We start from the raw sequence: 20,599 nt of genomic DNA, 5'->3' as shown, positions 1-20,599 counted from the left end.
CCGAAAGAACAAGATCGCGAATACAAGCGGACGAAATGAGCTTTCTCCGCAGGGTGTCTGGGCTCAGCCTTAAGGCTGATTTATACTTCTGCGTCGCCCTACGCAGCAGGGGCTGACGCGGACATGAGCCCCTCATACTTCTGCGTCGGTGTGTCCGTGTCGCGCAGCAATTCTCCGCCGAAACGCCTGAGGGCAGTGCGGTCTCTCTGATAGCCGGTCGCCTGCTTCCGGTCCCGCTACGATCTCTGTTTACTTTTCCACATCGATTCAGAGCGTGTTATGTTAATCTACAGCTGATACATGTTGCTGTTTATCATACAGACATGATTACATGAAGAATAGAGAGGAGGAGATGAAATACACAGCCGATGTGCGGCCGATGTCCGGGATCCCGGAAGTGTTGTAAATGCGGGAAAGACAGAGCCGTCGAGCGGACCAATCACAGAGCTTGCGGTCCGCGTCGGCTCTATGCGTAGTTACATTTTGGAGGAGGTGCACGTCAGCTACGTGCGTAGGCCTCTGCGTAGGTACGGGAGCTACGCGGACCTACGGCGTAGGTTACGCCGTCGATTCGACGCAGAAGTATAAATCAGCCTTTAGAGATAGGGTCAGGAGCTCAGACATCCGGGAGAGGCTCAAAGTAGAGCCGCTGCTCCTCCGGATCGAGAGGAGCCAGATGAGGTGGTTCGGGCATCTGGTCAGGATGCCTCCCGGACGTCTCCCTGGGGAGGTGTTTCGGGCATGTCCGACTGGGAGGAGGCCACGAGGAAGGCCCAAGACACGCTGGCGAGACTATGTCTCTCAGCTGGCCTGGGAGTGCCTCGGTAACCTCCCAGAAGAGCTGGTGGAAGTGGCCAGGGGAGAGGAGTGACCGGGCTTTCCTGCTGAGGCTGCTGCCCCCGCGACCCGGACCCGGATAAGGGGAAGAAGATGGATGAATGGATGGATGGGTTGTATATATTTTATATAAAAATCAGTGGCACTTAGTGATGTAGCCTTCACCACAGGCAGATAAAGGCTTTACAATAATGCTAGAACACTGATATCATGTCAGACTCTTTAAAAAACAAACATTTGTCAGGTGTTTTAAGGGTCAGATCTTACCTGTGACAGAGGGGAAGTATATTCCCACCAGCAGAGTGAAGTAGGTGGCGATGTCATTGAAGACGAAGGGTTTATCAGTGTCTGTGGGCGTGTCTGGTTCTTGTACAGACGACAGGCTTTTCTTCTCTATGGGCTCGCCAGCTGGAGCATATTCACCCCACAGGTTGTCTGACAGAAAAACAAACAGAGACATTAGGATTCATATTTGTAAACCACTTTAGAGGTACCCCAAACTAAATTCAAAAGTCTCTCCTCTCTCTCCTCTCACCTTTGATGACTCCACTCAGGAGCCCAGGTATGGCCCTGAGCTCTGTCACGTTGTTCATGTCAAAGAACGGGTCACATGTTGCGTTTGGATATTCAGTTTCACAGAAAATCCTCCACAGATCGGTGGTCATGGTTTCGTTTTTCACCACCTCAGTCTTTGCACAGGTTTCAAACTTATCATTCCTTAGAGACCTGTTACCCAGCAGACAGACTCTGACAGAGAAGAGAGGACAGTGGGAGGTAAGTGGACAGCTGGTGACATGAAGCTCTGATATCGAGAAGCATTTCTCTGTTCCTTTTTTTCACTAACTCAGCTTTTCATTTTTAGCTCCCATGATGCTATCTAGCTTGTCCTGTAGTCACAAACAGCATAATAAAAACGTATCAAATATGGAGCTCAGCATTCGGATAAGAAATGCATTTTTTTTCAAAAAAAGTATTTTCCCTCAAAAATTTGCAATAAGAGTCAAACACAATGTAGATTGCAGTTTTTAAAATTTGGTCAGCTTAATAAATGTTAATAATTCAGCTGTGAAACTCTGTCTTCATCTAACAGCAAAGACTGAATAGATACAATCTGGAGAAATCAAAGGGGACGTCATGCAGCAAAGGACCTGGGTTGGTCCCAACACCAAAGCAGCAGAAATAAGACCTCAAAGGTCTGTGATCTACCATGTGAGCCTCATGTTAGAGTTAAAAAGAACAACCCAGGTTGGGTGTGTTTTTTTTAAAGTCAAACTCAAAGAATGGTAACTTCTGTTGCCCCAAAATCATGGTGACAACCTTAGGCCTTACAAGTCCCAAGACTAACTGGAAACATCAGAAAGGTTACACTTTTTGCTGAGTCAGTTCGAAGTTTAGTTAAGGGCCTGCAGCTGCCCCTTTTTTTCTCAAGAAAGCGGCCCCACAGTTAGACTTTAGAATAACCTTATCTTATATGATAATAACATGAGAAACCAATTCAACAGACCAACCAAACCTCTAAACATGGCTCTGAAAACAGACAGATTAGAGGTGGTTTCGTGTCTCATCTGATCTTCAGCTTCAAACTCAGGCACCCCATTTTATTTTGTATAATACTCTAAGCCTGGAAGCATTTTAGTTCACCATTAGAAATGCTTGATATTGGGGTGCCAGTGTGGCCTAGAGTTTTGGCGCCCCATTTAGAGGCTATTGTCCTTGAGCAGGCAAGGCAAGGCAAGGCAGCTTTATTTGTATAGCGCATTTCATACACATGGCAACTCAATGTGCTTTACATTAAAACATTAAAAGCATTGGAAACATTCAGACAGGCATAAAAGAACATAATTAAAATGACAAATATAATAAAACGAAAGTGAGTTAAAATGAGCTAAGATAGGAAGGCAGTGGCAAATAAAAAAGTCTTAATCTTTGATTTTAAAGAGGTGAGAGTTGGAGCGGACCTACAGCTTTCAGGGAGTGTGTTCCAGATATGTAGTGCATAATAACTAAATGCTGCTTCACCATGTTTCATTCTGACTCTAGGGACTGAAAGCAGACCAGTACCTGACGACCACAGAGGTCGAGGTGGTTCATAAAGTAGTAGCAGATCATCAATGTATTTTGGGCCTAAAGCATTCAGTGCTTTATAAACCATCAGCAGGATTTTAAAGTCTATTCTCTGACAGACAGGAAGCCAGTGTAGGGATCTAAGAACTGGAGTGATGTGGTCTACTTTTTTGTAGTCCTTGTTAGGACTCAAGCAGCAGCACTCTGTATGAGCTGTAGCTGTCTGATGGACTTTTTAGGGAGTCCTGTAAAGACCCCGTTACAGTAGTCTAGTCTGCTGAAGATAAATGCATGAACGAGTTTTTCTGCATCCTGCTGAGACATAAGTCCTTTAATCCTTGATATATTCTTAAGGTGATAGTAGGCTGCTGAAATTAAGGTCTGAGTCTATGATTACACCAAGGTCTCTAGCTTGGTTTGAACATTTCAGGCAGCCTGTGTTAGATTCCAACCTGCACCCCCTTTCCTTTGTGTCACTCGCCACTCTCTCTTCCAATTTCCTGCTCTTATCAGCTGCCCTATCCTCTCTGAATAAAGGCATAAAAGCCTAATACAAAAGAAGAAGCTAGTATCGGGTAGTAACTTACGTAAACTCTGGTGGCTCGATGACCGTCTTGATGACTCCAGCGTAAGTTGCCATGATGGAGAGGAACACACAAGCCAGAAACACCAGAGCCAGTTTGTTCACGTATCTGCAGGAAGAGGAGGGGATTAATATGACTTCTGCATATGCTGTATTTCAGGGTTTATTTGGGAATCTGGAATACTTACTTCACCCCGACAAACACCACCAGAGCCATGAGGAGCAGGCAGCACGTGCCATAAACACGCATGTTGTTGGGCCCTGCTGAGTCTTCGCCTTCTTTAATCACAGGTGCTGTTGGAACGATGTACAGCTGGCACAGAGGAGACAGGACGAGGGAGTGAGTGTAGCACTGGTACATAGCAGACGTGAATATTGCTGTATCTGAACTCTTTCAGGGTAGTGACATACCAGCAGAATCTCAATGGTGCCCAGGATATACAAGGATCCAGCAAAGGTGGTCCCCAGGTAGAAGCAGAGACCCACCGCCCCTCCAAACTCTGGACCCAGAGATCTGGAGATCATGTAGTACGAACCACCAGCTTTGAGAAATTAAATCATGGTTAGACTACCACAAAATGTTGTTGGTGAAATGTTGATAACATCTTTTATTACAGTATGGGCTCAAGGTTCACCCTCTACAATCATCATCTCTGCCACATACTAAAAAGATACACCTTATGGACTATTGAGGTCTTTAGGGACTGTGTCCACGAACAGCCTTTTGTTGCACTGGTAGCTTCAGGGCTCAGGGTCCCATCAGCATCAATGTGTCAGCTGTTTGTTTGCTGCTACCCTTTCAGTGCTCTCAGTTATGGTTCATAGTTCAATATTTGGATCACTGCTGCACTCATCAATGTCCCTTCTTCATCACCAACAAATCAAAATCAAGGAGAGGCGGGACTTCTGATGTCAACTTTAACAACTGAAGATGTCCTTACATAGAAGATGTAACCACACTTTTATTTTGGGGTACAATTTCAAGGTCTTGAGCTGTGCTAATGCTAAATTTTTATGTATTTTTTAATTTATTCATTTATTTATTTTCCATATCCTGATTACAGCAAACTGAAATTGAGATCTTGGAGCTGTCAGTCTAAAAATGCAGTAAGTGGAGACAGGCCCTCATGCTGTCAGATTTTTTTCAAGTTTTTTTTAAATTTGTGTTGACTATTAAATCCCTGAATCTCTTTCTGGATATCTACAAAGTATATGGGCTAAGTGCAAAAATGCTGTAACATTACAATAAACCAATGGTGACTTAACATGCATTTTTATGCAACTCTTGTTATTAGCCTGAATACAGCACTTCTCAAGTCAACACAGTTGAAACAGAAACAGCTCTTATTAAAATCACAAACGACTTCCTCATCGCAGCTGACTCCGGACTTCTCCCCATCCTCATCCTCCTTGATCTCAGTGCAGCCTTTGACACCATTTCTCACAACATCCCCCTCGACAGATTAAATTCAATCAGAATCACTGGCACACCCCATCACTGGTTCACTTCCTATCTCTCTGGCCGCACTCAGTTCATTCAATTCAAATCCTTCACATCTCACTCATCTCCAGTCACTACCGGTGTTCCCCAGGGTTCTGTCCTGGGCCCTCTCCTATTCATCATTTATCTTCTTCCTCTTGGCCATATCTTCCATGAAATCACTCTGATTACACCTCTTCACTGCACTGTATCTGATCCTGTAAATTTTGTTAGTATTTATTAATTACACTATATCATGCCTTGTTGATTTTATCTGCCTAATTTGTATATTGTTCTTTTTTTGGACTCTGCCCTGTAACGTGACCTTGAGTGTTGAGAAAGACGCCTTTAAATAAAAAGCATTATTATTAACATGTCTTTGTGCTACCTGTATTGAAAGTTTTCAATTCTTAACGTGTACTTTGGATGTGATCTAGGAACCCAGAGAGCAAACAAGGTGCAAAAGGTTCTGTTTGTATCGTGCATAGTCCTTTTCATTGTGTTTACAGTGTTCATATTGGAGTCTTTGCATTAAAATGTAAAAAAATGTGGTATTTTTGCCATATTACATACTGTATGTTGTGTTTTAAGGAGTCAAAATATGGTGCTCCTAATCTTTTTTTCATTAATCCCACAGTGTTAAATGTCTTCACAGTCATTATTTGAGTATCATTATGTAACACAGCAAAGGGACATCACATAGTATCAGTATGAGTCACTGTGCTGAGAATGTTCATGATGACACTGCATGCCCCTAAAAGTGGAAAAGGTTCCATAACTTACCTGGGACTACTCCATTGGTTGCGATGGCACTCATTGATATGGCTGTAAGCAAGGTCTGCATGAAAAGAGAAATGATGGAGAGATGGATAGAGGAAAAGAGGGGTGAGAAGAGTGCACAGTGCAACAATGGAAAGGGAAAAAAGTTGGTTGGAACTATGGGATCATTAAAAATATTTCAGTACATACAATATATAAACCAAATATAAACACAGAGAGTTCACAAAATAAGAACAAATGGTATACATGGGAAGGGGGGGCATAATTCATATCACATCACATGAGTGCAGAGCAATTTGGTTCAAACTTTTCAAACAGTCAGCTCTCTGTTTGGCCATGTGGAGCTGCTGACGTAAAAGCTGCAGTTGCAAATAAATTCAATTTTCTGCCTATTTAAAGGACTCCTCTGAGCTCAAAACCAGAGAGTAATGCTGTCATGAATCAACACCATAAATCCAGAGGAGTGTCTCACTGGCTGTAAATCTCACACTCAATCTAAGACATGTTATTGTTTCATTCATGCGTTTGGCCAATGATAAAGACTGGCTGAGAGGGACTAGTTTTTGTCCTCCTTTCTTCACAGAGTCATTGCTGCCACTTGACACTTATTGACTGAAGTGAAACAACGTATCTAATTTTGAAACCACATAAACTCTTCCTGAAAAACTGCCCCCAGATATGTTCTTTACTTTGCCTCGTGGATGAAAATGTGTTTGCATGGATTCCTAAATGACTCACGCAGATGCAACACATGGACACGATGGCGAAGGACCCGAGGATTCCTGCTGTACCCACGATCCAGGTGAGACGCAGGAAGAGAATCACACCCAGGATGTTCTGCATGCAGGGCAGGTAGACTCCAATAAAGGTGCCCATCTGAGGGACCTGTGGGTTTACAACCACAACACATGCAGGTGAGAATGATGGATGAGAGGAGAGGAAATAACCAAAGAAGGTTGATAATTAAACACAACAAATCCTTGATTAAACTTCTGTGTTGTGTGTAAGACTTGTACACACTGTTCATACCAGACTGGCCATCTGATATTTCAGGGTACCTCACATCTAGCCTTCAAAAACCTGTATGCATACTTCCTTTAACAGCCACACTAACAAAGTTCAGAGGTCTTATGGTTACTTTGATATCACGTATTGTTTCCAGAGATGTTGACAAGATATAAAGGATGACATAATTTGTTCTTACTCCCTTGATATTTTGATATTTGTTGAGAAAATGACTAAAAACTGTAAAGCAGTGCTTAAACTCAGGTAGATAGAACCACAACTACTAACCTTAACTCTTTGGTGTACTGGGACCTCTAACCAGCTACCCCCTTTCATGTCCTCTCCGTGTTACAGTTTATTTTGGGGATTCATAACAGAACCTTAAATACATTACCCATTGCACAATATGTGATCCTAATGTCTTTTCACTTGTCTGTTTTGCCTGAGAGTAAGTTACTGTGACCAAAAGTATGTTTATATTGCCTGATGGAAAATTGGATATGAGCATGCTGATGCAGAGATGCAGTGGTTATTTGTTTGTGTGACACACTGAGGTATTTTATTCAATAAATGTATGCAGTGAAAATCAGTATTATTTTCTGTTATCTTTGTTAAATGTATACATTTTTAACATAATACTTCAAATTGTTGATACTGGCTGCAGATTACATGCCAACAAGTAGACAAAAGCAGACTGGCAGACAGTTTTTCAGATTTAAAGCATTTCTAAAATGCCACCTGAATTAACTTAAAAAATAAACTTGTTTTTGTTTGATCAATTGAGCCTGATACAATTTTTTCACACCACAAATGTTAGTCACCTTTTAAAAAATCTAAATGTATGAACATGGAAATAAGGTTTGAAAATTCACAGGTTAACAAAGAAAACAAACAGTTGATTCTCTTCGTTTGCGTGAGGTTTCAGAATCCCATATCACTAGAAAAGTGTAAGGTGCATGTCAGACAGTAGCTCACAACTTATTGGTCACATATAGATGATGACAATGAAACCAACTTGCAAAAGAGTCACCTGCATATTGAGGCTCAAACAACCATAAAATAATAAAAAGAAACTAAAATAACAGCTGGTTTGCCATTTATGTCCCTACTTTTTTTTTTACTTGTTGATGATGATATACTAGAAATCAGAAAGTAGTTTGCTAAAGAGAAAAAAAGAAACAACACAATCCTTTATAAACATTAGCCCAGAATTCTGCAAAATGTTATTTGAACTTGCAAGAATGATTCAAACTCCAGTTACTTGGGATCATGTATTTCCACAGTTTTTTTTATCATATCACTATTTCTTTAAGTTTTATTAGAAGATGTGAACCCTCAAAGACCATTACTTGGTGTTATTGAAGTGTCTTTGGTGCTGTAGAAAATTCTGGTTGAATATTTTTGTTCCAAAAGCAAAGAAAGAGGTTTTTAAATAAAACAAAGCTACAAAAAGTCTCACATCCTGCAGGATACTCAGGTTAAATGTTGTCACTGATCCACACAATATCTTTTTTGTGCAAGCTAAAACTGTGAGCCTTTATTATAAAATCTATCTTATATCATTGTCACAGCATGCATCACACTGCAAAAACACAAGTGTATTTACTTCCACTGCTTCCCTCCCCAAATCCAAGCGTACATACCATTTTCCGTGTAACTATCACTTTGTTCTTCCCCTTCTCCACTGCACCCAGTTTGTCTAAATGCTGTGAAGCTCCTGATGGTGGTTTCCAGATCTCCCACATGTCTCCTCTTGTGTCCGTCTTGTTTTTCCCTCTGGTCTGTCTTTTTGCCTCCCTTTAAACTCTCTGAATTGTCTGTGTTAAGTTCTTTAGTCTCAGGCTTCACATCTCCTCCAGCTACTATTCAGGGGGCGGGCCTTGCTGCAGCATCATCAATGCCTTCACAGAAATCAGCAGTGCAGGGTCCTGACTGTGTTTCACCCAAAGACTCTGGACGTTCAGCATCAGCGGGACCAGCAAGGAGGCAAGTATTGTGTGTATACACTTTAACATTTTATATGATTTCATATGACTTGTGTAAGTATGTTCTCTCTGCATGGAGCAGTAATTATGTCAGCATGTTGTTACTGCCGCTCAGTGCTGCACAAACACCATGACTTATTACTTGTGGTTTTGTGTTTTTCACTGTTTAGACATGGTGGGTATTTAATGAGCTGATTCTGGTATTTTTAGGAACAAGTACTTCTCCATCATAATTTGATTTATTGCAGCATGAAGGCACAGTTGGTAAAGTAAAACCGGCCCAGCTACCTTTAGAGGAGAAATATGCATCTGTGGGTTTTTAACATCATAGGAAACAAAAGGCACTTTGTACTGTATACAACACATCTTAAATGATCTATCACGTAAAGCCTCATGTTTGCATTATTGTTTAAATCTGCTTTCAGTAGGCTGCAGCAAACATACTGTGGTGATGCCACTGTGCAGCTAAATTAGTGCTTTAAAAGTTCAGTAATCATCAAGTGGAGTCATGTGACATTTTGAACCAAGGCTTATTTACCTCCTTTCTATGTCAGACAATCAATGCTACACACCTGTCATGTTGATCATTAAGTTATGGCTGACAGCCAGTCAGTTTGTGAAGTAGACTGGAAACAGGGGGAGTCAGCTTCAGCATTTAGCTGTACTTATAACATGACAGGAGTCTGACTGATATACACTATATGAACAAAAGTATTGGGGTTGAGGTCAGGACTCTGTGCCGGCCAGTCAAGTTCTTCCACACCGAACTCATCAAACCATGTCTTTATAGTCTCTGCTTTGTGCACTGATGAAACAGAAACAGACTTTCCCCAAACTGTTGCCTCAAAGTTAGAAGCATAGCTCTATTCAAAATGTCTTGGTATGCTGGAGCATTAACATCACCCTTTACTGGAGATAAAGGCCCAATCTCAAGGCCCACCCCCAAGCACTCACTGACTTTGGGCTGTCCCACTGTCAAATCATCAAGTGTGTGAGGGATCTCTCTCTGACTTTTTGAGCCCTTTATGTTCCCTGTCTGTAAGTGGGCATTTTTGCAGACTTTGTGTAAGGGAATAACCCAGAGTTCATAGCAAATGAACTATGGATAATTCCAATTGAGTCAAGAAGGGCTCAGGGCTCAGGCCTTAGGGAGGACATTGAGATTGGGCCAAGGGGTCTGACTGAAACACCTGCGTTCAATCATTAACAGATGTGGTCAAATACTTATATCCATATAGTGTTCTTGTCAGCTGGTCTTACTGGGCTTAGATGGACCTAGTACTGTTTCTACATGTAAGTTCTCCACTCCTCTTACTTATTACTTGGCTTTATAAAATACTTAAGTCTTATCCCCAGAATCAGCCGAGGTGATTGATTCACACCAACAAAAGCGATGGCAGGGACATCCACAAACGTCCCAACTAAACAACCCATGAAAAGGAGTTCCAGCACATTTCACCTCTGCCTGTTGACACTGTGGCAAAAATGTTAGCTTCCCTTTCAGGCTGGTCTTACAAGTCAGAAATGATGACAGGTAGTGGCTTTAAGCTGTATAAATGAATAATCTTACTTCACCATATTAGCAGCTGTATCAGAAATGTGTCAACTCCTCTGGTCTTCTGTATCAATATATCAGTATTGATACAGAAGACAAACTCCTTCATATCTCCGGTCTCAAAGCAAAGTAGAGTTAACTAACATCTGATTGATGTCTCATATTCTTATGATCACACATGAGATGTGAGTAGTTTTTATCTTACTTTATATCAAAGTGATTTTTTTGCACTAAAAAGATCCATCAGAAATTTGTTAAGGGGATAAACTGATTGACTGATGAAGCTCCAAACTTATCAATCATGAGAAAAATCTTAAGAAAGAACCTGAACTGGTGTCCTGAATAGTGCAAATTGAAAGCTTTGAATGATGTTGTAAATTAACTTTAATCAACTGCAATGCAGAAAATGCTTTTTACATTAAGGAAATGGTTTCCCAGAATCCATCATAACATTGTTAGTGTAGAGTATTTGCCTTCCGGTGATGATGCAGGACCAGTTTCCCTGACCTAGTCTGAACCATACTCATCCCCATTTACATTTAATCGAGCCCCTTGGCAGTTCACTATAAACATGTATTTTTTTTACTACACGCTAAAAAAAGAAGTGAAATAAACAAACACATAAATAAACAAGACAGTTTATTGTGAAGCTTCGAAATCAAAGACTTAAAGAAAATGATGCTGCTCTTCGGTTGAATACAGTTTATTCTTCAGAAGAAGTGCATCTCCTCGTGATATCAGCCATATGATCAAAGAAAACAAAACACTTCATTTAAAGTTTCACTGGATGCAAACTCAAATATGACTGAAAATAATTCTTAAGGTTATCTGCTTATCGCCCTGCTTTCTCTCTAAAAGACCCTCACAAGATAACTTCAAAGGTGCAATGTGTAAAAAATTAGCAGCATTTAGCAGGACAGACTTGGTAGAAATAGAAGATAATATTCATAAATGTGTTTAAATTAGAGTTTAATCAGCTGAATACAAATTATTAAAGTAGGATGAGCCTTTTATATCTACATGTGGACCGGGTCCCCTTCCAAGGAGGCCGCCACCTTGCTCTGACATATTTCTTACACGTTTTTGAATTTAGTGTGTGGCTGTCTATTAGTACAAACTTACAAAGTTGGGGCGGCAGTAGCTCAGTCCATAGGGACTTGGCTTAGGAACCGAAGGGTCGCAGCTTCGAGTCCCAGCATGGACGAAGTTTGGCAAGTGGACTGGTGGCTTAAGAGGTGCCGGTTCCCTTGCCTGGGCACTGCCTGAGCAAGGCACCAAACCCTCAACTCTTTTGGGTGCGCTGGTTGATGGCAGCATCCTCACTCTGACATATCTCCCTAAGCATGTTCAATGCATGTGTGTGCATGATTGTATGTATATACCACATGTGTAGCATGTCCAAAAATAGCACGAGTGAAAAAATTGAAATTAATAAAGTACCTTTCTTCTTCTTCTTAAATAACTTTTACTGATAGATGCGTTTGATAGTAAACACATCATCACAGTCATCACACATCACAGCAGCTTCTTGTCCTTGAGGGCCACCGTCCCTTGTGAAGCTTCACCGATAGGAGGGTTGAGCAAGGGTGTGGTTCAATCTAGAATCCAACTGCTGGTAATATTCCTCTTTCTACACACTGTACCTTTGTTTGTTTTGTTTGTTTATTTGCATCCCCATTAGCTTCAGGATAACAAAGGCTATTCTGTATGTGGTTCGCAGTATTTCCATATCACAGAACCTGCTCTACTGCGAGTTTGTTAGCTGCCTAAAACTTAAAAGTGACGTTTCAGAGTTAAGAACAAATATGTTCAAAGCTGTCATCCATGACTCTTGTTATGAAATGATTCTGCTGCTTAGTAAAAGGAGGTCCATACCACGACAGCGACTGTCTGGACGCCATCCTCGTTCTCGGCCTCCTCGTGCTCACGGACACCCTGGGTCAGGTTGGTGTAGTTGGCCAGCTTGTTGAGAAGAGATGAAACCATGGGGGTGCTGTCCATTTCCTCCTGCAGAGACATAGAAAATAAAGTATTTATATTATTATCTATCAATATTATTATATATGTGCAATACAACCAGCGCTTTAAATGGAAAAAGAAAAGAAAAAAAATCTAGAATTAACAAAAGATACAAGGAGATTTCTGACTTTCACAACATACATGCACTACTTAAGTGTTGCACAAATAACTTCTTTCCATCAAGCTAAATAAACTCTATACGTGTATGGTGCTGAGTAATCATCAGGCCTTCACTTAATGTTCAGTAATTTGATCTTACTTTTGGATGAAAAAAGTCAAGTCAGCATCATGCAACACCCGTGTAGTGCACCATGGGTGACGCAAAGGGTGCAATCATGAAGCTTCAAGGGAAAGTGCACTACAAAGAGGACAGGAACGTGGACTGGCAGCTGATGGGAAGTCACACTACACTGAAAAAGTCCCCGTACACCAAGGTGTTAAATTTAGAAGTGGCGTAACTTTGTACTAGAGCGTATCGGCCCTCTGAAAGTGCCAAGTACAACCTTAGAGTTTGGCTGTTAGCTGTTTGTAGCTCCACTTGCTTGCACCTTTATACTTTCAACTTATCAGCTCCATGAATGTTTAGCAACTATGAATTACATTTACGCCTTTAACTGCTTTGATGACAGCTAACGTTGTGGATTTGGATGTCAGTTGAGAGATTTGTGGATTTGGTTGCTAAATTGAAGATTTTGGGTTTGTTGAGCATTTCCAGTTTAAAACTTGAAGTGAAAAAGCCTGTTGAGTAAGAGCCCTCCAGACTCTGGAGCAATATGGCAGAGGAAATACATCTTACATGCCTGGTTGTTACTATTATTTTATTGATTAATTGATTTAATGGTTTAATTATTTATTCATGTACATGTTTCAGAGAGCTTTTAATGAGTGTTTTATCCTCTTGCATGATCTTCATTTGCTTCATTTAGATTTTTTTTATCATAATGTGTGGGGATACTGAATTTGGTTTTATCTATTTTATATCACATTATTTTGATTGATTATTGGTTGATGTATCATGGTATTATATGGAGCATTTTAGAACTCTTTTTTTATAAAGCTACTGTAAGAGATTTATGTTTGTGTTGACTTTGGCAACCATATAGAAAAAGATGTACATCTCGGACTGAGATGACAGTTTTTATTAATGATAGAAAACCAATCATGTATGAGGCTAATAATCAGCTTCATATACATTAAATGTGTCAGTGTACATTAAAACAACAATCTTTTCTTACCTCAAACAGGGCCATGTTCTGTCCTTCATAATAGCGTTCTCTGTCACCGTCTGAGGTGATGAATGGACTGGACTCTCTCTGATCTTCATCTCCTTGGGATAGAGAAGAAGAACAGGAAGTTAATAATGATCCACTGTGGTGCCTTTAAGCGTTAGTAGTGAACAGGTGACACATCACTCTGTGGATCTATAGCGCTTAGTTTGTGTCTTGAAAACTGTAAGTGTGGTGATCCATATGAGTTTTTGGGGCTTAATAAAAACTGTCACGGTGAATTCTGAGTACATAAAGACAGTTTTTGTCTGATCCAGATTAAGGAACACAGAGACACATTGCTGCTCAAAATAGTATTTGATTTGTCTCATTAGAAATAAATCTTTATTATACATGGTCATATAGAAATCAGATTTTTTCCCCATAGAAACTCCCTTTAGCAGTAAAAGGGGAGAAACCATGAGTCCAGAGAACACTATCACGTCTGTCACATAATAATCACAGTACAGTAGAAACCTCAAAAGGAGTGTTTAAGCTGTTAACTCTTTACTACATGTATGGAACAATAAATGGAGAAAACATATGACATCTCCAAAAAACATCAACAACAAAGAAATAGCCTACTGAAAACATTCTGTCCAATTATCTGGCTGTTTTGATGTCATGGGTTTGAACATTTATTACTGTATTCAGAGTGGATAAATGTGATTAAGGACTCCAGCTCCCCCTTAGTTACTTTTTGTAGAGGTTCTTAAAGTAAAAGATGTTTCATTATGTCCAAAGCAGCATTTTTCAAAATCGATCAATGTTAGGAATGTGCAATAACAAGCTTTACAATTAACCAAATGACCCTCAATATGATATATCTGTGACCAATGAGAGACTTTACATCCTGACCTCCAGTCACCTGCTTGTACTGAGGGTCAATAATAATTAGATCTTGGACTTGTTTTGGATTTCCTTCTCATCAAATCATTAAAAGGAGCAATCATTACAAAATTAACCTGCAACAAGATGTGCACGTGTGTGTTTCCTCTGTGTGTGTGCAGTGTTACAGAAATGTGTAAGATCAAAGCTAATCATCATTTTCTGAATCATGAATCAATAATCTTGCACTTTAAAAGAAAAAGTGAAGTTTTGAGATTAAATGACAACACCCCTTTGCTCTGATCTTGCACCTATACGACTCAGTTTCAGACAGCAGACATATTTTACATGATAATTATTACATTATCATTATAATAACCAGTTCTAATGTGAATTACTATTTGCTCAGCTGTGAGGCTCTGCTAAAGTACAGACAGTAATTTTAAAATATGAACTACGGAGTGGGAGTGCGCTCTGGTGGAGAATCTAAGAGATTAAATTATATCCAGCACAACTCGCGCTTTATGTTTGAGAACAATTCAGTTTTCAGGACATCTGAAAACACAAACCAACACATCTGTGATGGGCCAAAATCAGCCTAAAGATTTATAGTCAGACTTTTATTGGTAATAATCCTGGATCCAGTACTATTTGTAAAAGCTGCAGCCTTTCACCTTTGATTCTTTCAGACAGATTGATGGTGTACAGTTTTTAACACACAGCTTTCATCCCCCTTTAAAAAGCAGAGCGGCTAATGGACTTTCCTTTTCATGCTGCCTCTCAGTTGTATTCCCCTTGCCTCTAGTTGTCACGCAGTATTCTCTGTTTATTAAGTTTGGTGTGTTATCATACTAGATAACACTGTTGTCTTTATAGCCTGTAGAGACCCAAGGCCTGTCAGTGGTTCAGAGACCATTGAAGAGCAGTTAATAAAAAAGAACAGTGTGCTTTGGGTGCACATGACACGGTGAGGATTGTAAACAAACTCTAAGGGTCTCTTGGGGAAATCCAACAGGCTTTAATCTGAAATCAGTGTTAGCTTTGTGGCATTCTGTGTCCACTTTGTACTAGCCCTAAGCTGCTGATCTGATTATTATGGATGTTGTGAATGACGCATGGGAATACACAAGACTGCATAAGGGAAACAGAGGTCAAAACTGTATGAGTAGTTGTTGTTTTTTTTTTGCAGAGAATGGATGAATGTTCATGCTGCTGATCACCTGTGATCAGTGGCGTGTCCAGAGGGGTGGCCAAGGGTGGCACTGGCACCCCTTGAAATCCAATTGGCCACCCCAGGGGCCACTTCAAAATCCTGAACTATGATTAGCTATTTGCCTTGTGGGGTTTCTGTTAAAATATTTGATTTGGGATGAGTTAAAAGGCTGACAGTAGGTTTCTTTATTAGTGCCCTCAAATGTGACTTTGAAAAAACATATTTTTGTAAGTCCTTGAAGAATCAAGCTTAGAAGATTTATGCCACTTTGTCATGTTTCTTTTAAAGTCAAAAGGAATATAACAACTGTTCAATACTTTAATGAAAGTAGGTTGTGAAGACAGAAAGGGTAAAAGTTATTTATTTGTAAATGCACTGGCCACCCCTGCCTATGTGAGAGCCTCAGCTGGGCCACCCCGGTCAAAAAGTTCTGGACACGCCCCTGCCTGTGATACACACAGATGTAAGGACACTTAAAGGCACTATGAGGAGTTTTTAACTGGCTGAGAAACAGACTGAAACTGATACTGATGCATCATTATGACCCTCAAAAGCAAACAAGACCATCTACAACAACACTGATACCTTCTCTGTTGTCATTTTTAATGCCTGAAACTGCTCTGAGGGGGTAGGTGTCAGAACAGATGATTGACATCTCGCTTTAGAAACACCATTTTTTGGCTGTTTTCATGGCAAATAATCACACTGTGTGATAAATCTGTGTATTAAACGCAATAGGATGCGATTATTGCCTGAAGACACACATTTTGCATGTACAGGACAAGAGATAAGAGGTATCACTTTGTCCACAAGGGGGCGCCAAAATCAATACAAACCAAAAGTTCCTCACAGCAGCTTTAATCTAAAAGAACAAGATGTTGAATGTCTGATCACAGCATGAAGAACATAGCAGCGTAGTAACATAGATTATCTGCATATCAAGACAAAATCACATCTTGTTCTTCTAAACATGTCACAGTGGTCTATCAGATTTGTGTCATCTGCTAACCAGAAGATTTGAAGTTTGATCCACAGCTCCTTCAGCTGAATGTTAAAGTTTCCTTTGGCAAGATACTGAGGCTTAAAGTGCTCCCGACAGTATAGTGTGTAAGAGTAAGAGTATATAGTAAAAACAGTAAGCCTTATTGTTGTATTATAGTAATGATAAGGCTTGCATGCCTTCATAATCAGGGTTTGAATGTTGTTATGTTGTTAAAAGTGCATGAAGTAGGTCCAATGTCAATTTAACAATTTCATATGAATCACTTTAGTGTAATAGGATTGAACTAAAGAAGAAACAGCCGTGATGAACTATGTGATACTGTCGCCCATGAAAAATCAGCTGGTAGCTGATTGAATGTTCACCCCAGTGATTATGAATAACACCAGGAGGCAGGGGATGGGGACAGTGACGTACATGTTATAAATGGTACATTATTTATTGACCGCTCTCTCTAGTCTTCTGACCACTCATCAACAAACAACCATCATCTGAACTGAATGAGATGATGCTTATAAATAGGCGGGCAGAACGGCAGGACAGGATTTGATTGGTTTCATAATTTGGCTCCTGATGGCAGGGATTGGTTGGTGTTTTCCCTGGTTTACTCCGGCTGTAGATAGCAGCTTTTGTTCACTCTTTTTTAAGAACACATTATGTATTGATTGCCATCGGGACATAAAGATCATTTTAACCAGTATAACAAAAAAGTGTATCTCAATGCGACTACCAATCCCAGCTTTAACAGCAAAAGTGATGCCAGGGACAACCTGGTCACATGCATCATAACAAATCAAGATGGAAGATATTTTCAAAAGTGGATTTTCATTTTGGATCCTGTCGTCAGACTCGCTCACAAAAGAATAATCACTGATTTGTCTTTTCACAAGACAAATCTGCACAGACTGCGTTTACAGACTCTTGGTGTGATGTAAACTGTTAACCTCCGATTGTTATGCTTTCGCTTCTGCCTGTTTCTTTTCCGATAAACTCATTGCTCTCATAGTGTAGCAATAAGAAGAAGAGCACAGAGTTCACACACAGCTGGGTTCATCGTCGTGGAACAATGTCTCAGTAGTGCTGAGCTGTCTGTTGGACTCTGGAGTCATCATCCACAAGTATGTGTCACTGTTTATGAACCCTCACTGCACTCACCTTTCCTAAACTCAACTGGATTTTTAAAAGTGACAACTAAATCCTCACAATGGCAAAATACAACTTTGTATTAGAATGATGTCCTAACTTTAATCAAACCTACAGCTAAGGTTCATATGCAGCTGTTGCTACAGTCCAAGATTTATAAAACACACCCATGTAATGTACATGTGTGTGTTAGCAGAAACACTTTACACAAAATAAAAGACAGAAAGAGAAGATTTAACATGAATGTAATCCTCAGATGAATTTACAGTTTCTCTTACAGTCTCCTGTTTGTTTAATGAAACCAAAATGATGAGTTTTAAATGCAGTAATCTTGTTCACCAGCAGATGTCTGTGTTTCTGCATTTATGATTGAAGCTGAGTTCATCACAGCCTTTATGCACAGTATTGTTGTGTATAGTCAAGGCTCCATCAGAAGTTAGCAGCTGTTTCCACTGGACAGAGCTAGGCTGGTTCTTCCTCATGTTTACAGCTTCTGAGCTACATTAAGTTAGTATAATGTTTTCACATCCCTAAGTAGGTATTTGATCTCAAAGTCTGAAGAACAAACTTTATTTAGAGAGTAAATTGGAATAAGAATAACTTGACAAATAATGACTCCGTTCGAGCATTTCATCTTGGGAGAAGAAACATTCTACATTTTGAGATATTACCTAATCTGGGATCTCTAGGGTTTAATTTATTCCCACACAGTAATAAATACAGGATTATTTGCTGACTAAGTAGTAATGGCACATAGCTGAACATTACACAAAATGAACCATGACACTGGTCACAGCTTGCGTCTTTGGAAAATGATTGTCCTGAGATGTTTTTGTTTATACAGATAGGATCTTGTCTTATCAGCACTCTGTGTGCACATACATGTATATGGGTCCCTGTCCTTTCCAGCACTGCACATTCTGTAACGTCTGTCTTTATAGGACTGCAGACTCAAAGCACCGACTGTACTATCACTAATCAAAGGTTTCATAATGATATTGTTCACAGCTCAGTGACTGCAGATCTATAGGATTATTGTGTGAGTCTTTCTTTAGTCTGAAGACTGAAGCTGTCACATTCATATAAACAGTGCCCTTCTTTTACAAGAGAGGCTGTAAAAACCTGCTGCTGAAGCTTTGTACAATACAATAGGAAGTCCATCCCATACAGACCTATACAGAGTTTTATTTGCCTTTGTATGAGCTTTATAGAACTTTTTAAAGTTTCTGGGAGGAACTTCCTATCTGTATCAATGTTGGCGCACCCTGTGGGAAAGTTTTAACCTTTTACATTTTGGCTGATTTTATCTGGTACATGTGGTGTTTTCTGATTAAGATCTCATCCTACTTCCTTTTGACAGTGACATGTCTCACTCATTATGAAAATGTGCTCATTATGAAAGAAAAGGCCTTGCTCTCTTGCCTCGCCTGACACCTCTCACAACTGTTACTCTTAGTTTTCAGTTGGCTGACATACAAATCAGCAATCAGCTTTAAAAAGAAAGATACCTAAAGAAATCTTTACACAGAAGTCACAATTTTCAAGGAAAGAAGTTCAAGCATTTCTGAACAGTCATCAAGCTCATTGATACAATTAAAGTTGGGGTTGGTAATCAGATTTAGATACACTTTTTGTCATACTGGTTAAAATGATCTTTATGTCCTGATGGCAATCAATACATGATGTGTTCCTAAAAAAGAGTGAAAAAAAACTGCTATCTACAGCCGGAGTAAACCTGGGAAAACACCAACCAATCACCGTTTTTTGGCTCCCCAAATTTTAAACCAAGCAAATCCCGTCCAGCCGTTCTGCCCTCCTCCTGCGCGTACATTTCCCCGGCGTGCACTCCTCCGAGTCCCCGTCTCCTGCCTCTACTTCCCCTGACTCTGTTTACTGCCCCTCTCGCTCGTCCTCGGGCCTGTCCCCTCTGACCTGATGAGGTGCTTTGCTCAGGACTGTAGTCCGGATCAGAGTCTAAAAAGCTCTCACCAACAAGTAGAATAATTAATGACGTTCAGTAAGTCCTACAGAATATATATATTTATTGTAGCGTCAGTCCGGACGCAGTAGGGATGACGAGCCGATTCGTGAACATGTTGAGCTTTAATAACCGGTCACTGTCGGCCGTTATCACGACAACCAACAAAGCAACAATCAATGTTTGAATGAATGAAGAACTTCTCCTCTTGTCTCTCCTCTCTCCCACTCGCACTCTCTACACCTCTCCTGATGCCTTCACTAACCGTCAACACTGTAGGAATTAAGAACATCTACACTGAACACGTTTAACAAACAGTAGAGCTGTTACAGTATTATATATGTGTTATAACTTTTCTCCTGATATCATGTCACCGGTACAACTGGATAATGCTAGCATGACAGTTGTGAGTACTAACAGCAGCCATGTTTGTTTGTGTTTTTAACTTTCACTATGATAATGTTTTGGTGACGACCGGTTTTGAATCAGTCACGATCATATGGTCATGAATCAGCGGCGCTCGTGCATGTGAGCGGGGGGGGGGGGGGGGGGGCGTCGTTTTGGAGGAGCTCCAAGGGAGGAAGGGAGGCGTTAGACGGAGTCATGAGGAAATGCTACATTCAAATTCATGCTGGTTTTCCGAGACTACCAACCCTAGCTTTAACTAAAGAAGTGATGGATGACTTTAAGGACAGGGGTCATTGAGTGCAGCCAGTCTGAAAATGTACACAGCATTGTGTTATATTCATAGACTGTATATATAATGGACAGCATTGCTCCGCCTTTTCCTATTGTACGGTTTTGAAGCCAAAATACCCTGTTCCAAAAAGCTGACATCTTGTAAATTATCTGCAGCCAGAGTCT

General features: G+C 40.3%; 1 protein-coding gene across 2 annotated transcripts in view; it reads right to left on the bottom strand.

Moving 5' to 3' along the window:
- Positions 1 to 20,599, bottom strand: part of LOC117827014 (solute carrier family 12 member 7-like) — a 43,386-nt gene that overhangs the window by 13,158 nt on the left and 9,629 nt on the right. For both annotated transcript variants that reach the window (XM_034703461.1, XM_034703462.1), the window contains 9 exons: positions 13,544 to 13,635; positions 12,165 to 12,296; positions 6,483 to 6,629; positions 5,748 to 5,802; positions 3,896 to 4,026; positions 3,673 to 3,797; positions 3,489 to 3,593; positions 1,373 to 1,584; positions 1,105 to 1,272 (listed from right to left, as the gene is read on the bottom strand). In XM_034703461.1, the coding sequence (XP_034559352.1) occupies positions 1,105 to 1,272; positions 1,373 to 1,584; positions 3,489 to 3,593; positions 3,673 to 3,797; positions 3,896 to 4,026; positions 5,748 to 5,802; positions 6,483 to 6,629; positions 12,165 to 12,296; positions 13,544 to 13,635 (1,167 nt within the window). The remainder of the gene's footprint in view (positions 1 to 1,104; positions 1,273 to 1,372; positions 1,585 to 3,488; positions 3,594 to 3,672; positions 3,798 to 3,895; positions 4,027 to 5,747; positions 5,803 to 6,482; positions 6,630 to 12,164; positions 12,297 to 13,543; positions 13,636 to 20,599) is intronic.

This window comes from Notolabrus celidotus, chromosome 15 (assembly GCF_009762535.1).
Source record: "Notolabrus celidotus isolate fNotCel1 chromosome 15, fNotCel1.pri, whole genome shotgun sequence".
NCBI lineage: Eukaryota > Metazoa > Chordata > Actinopteri > Labriformes > Labridae > Notolabrus > Notolabrus celidotus.
Note: the sequence above shows the minus strand (reverse complement) of the source record. Positions and strands in the feature narration are given on the sequence as shown.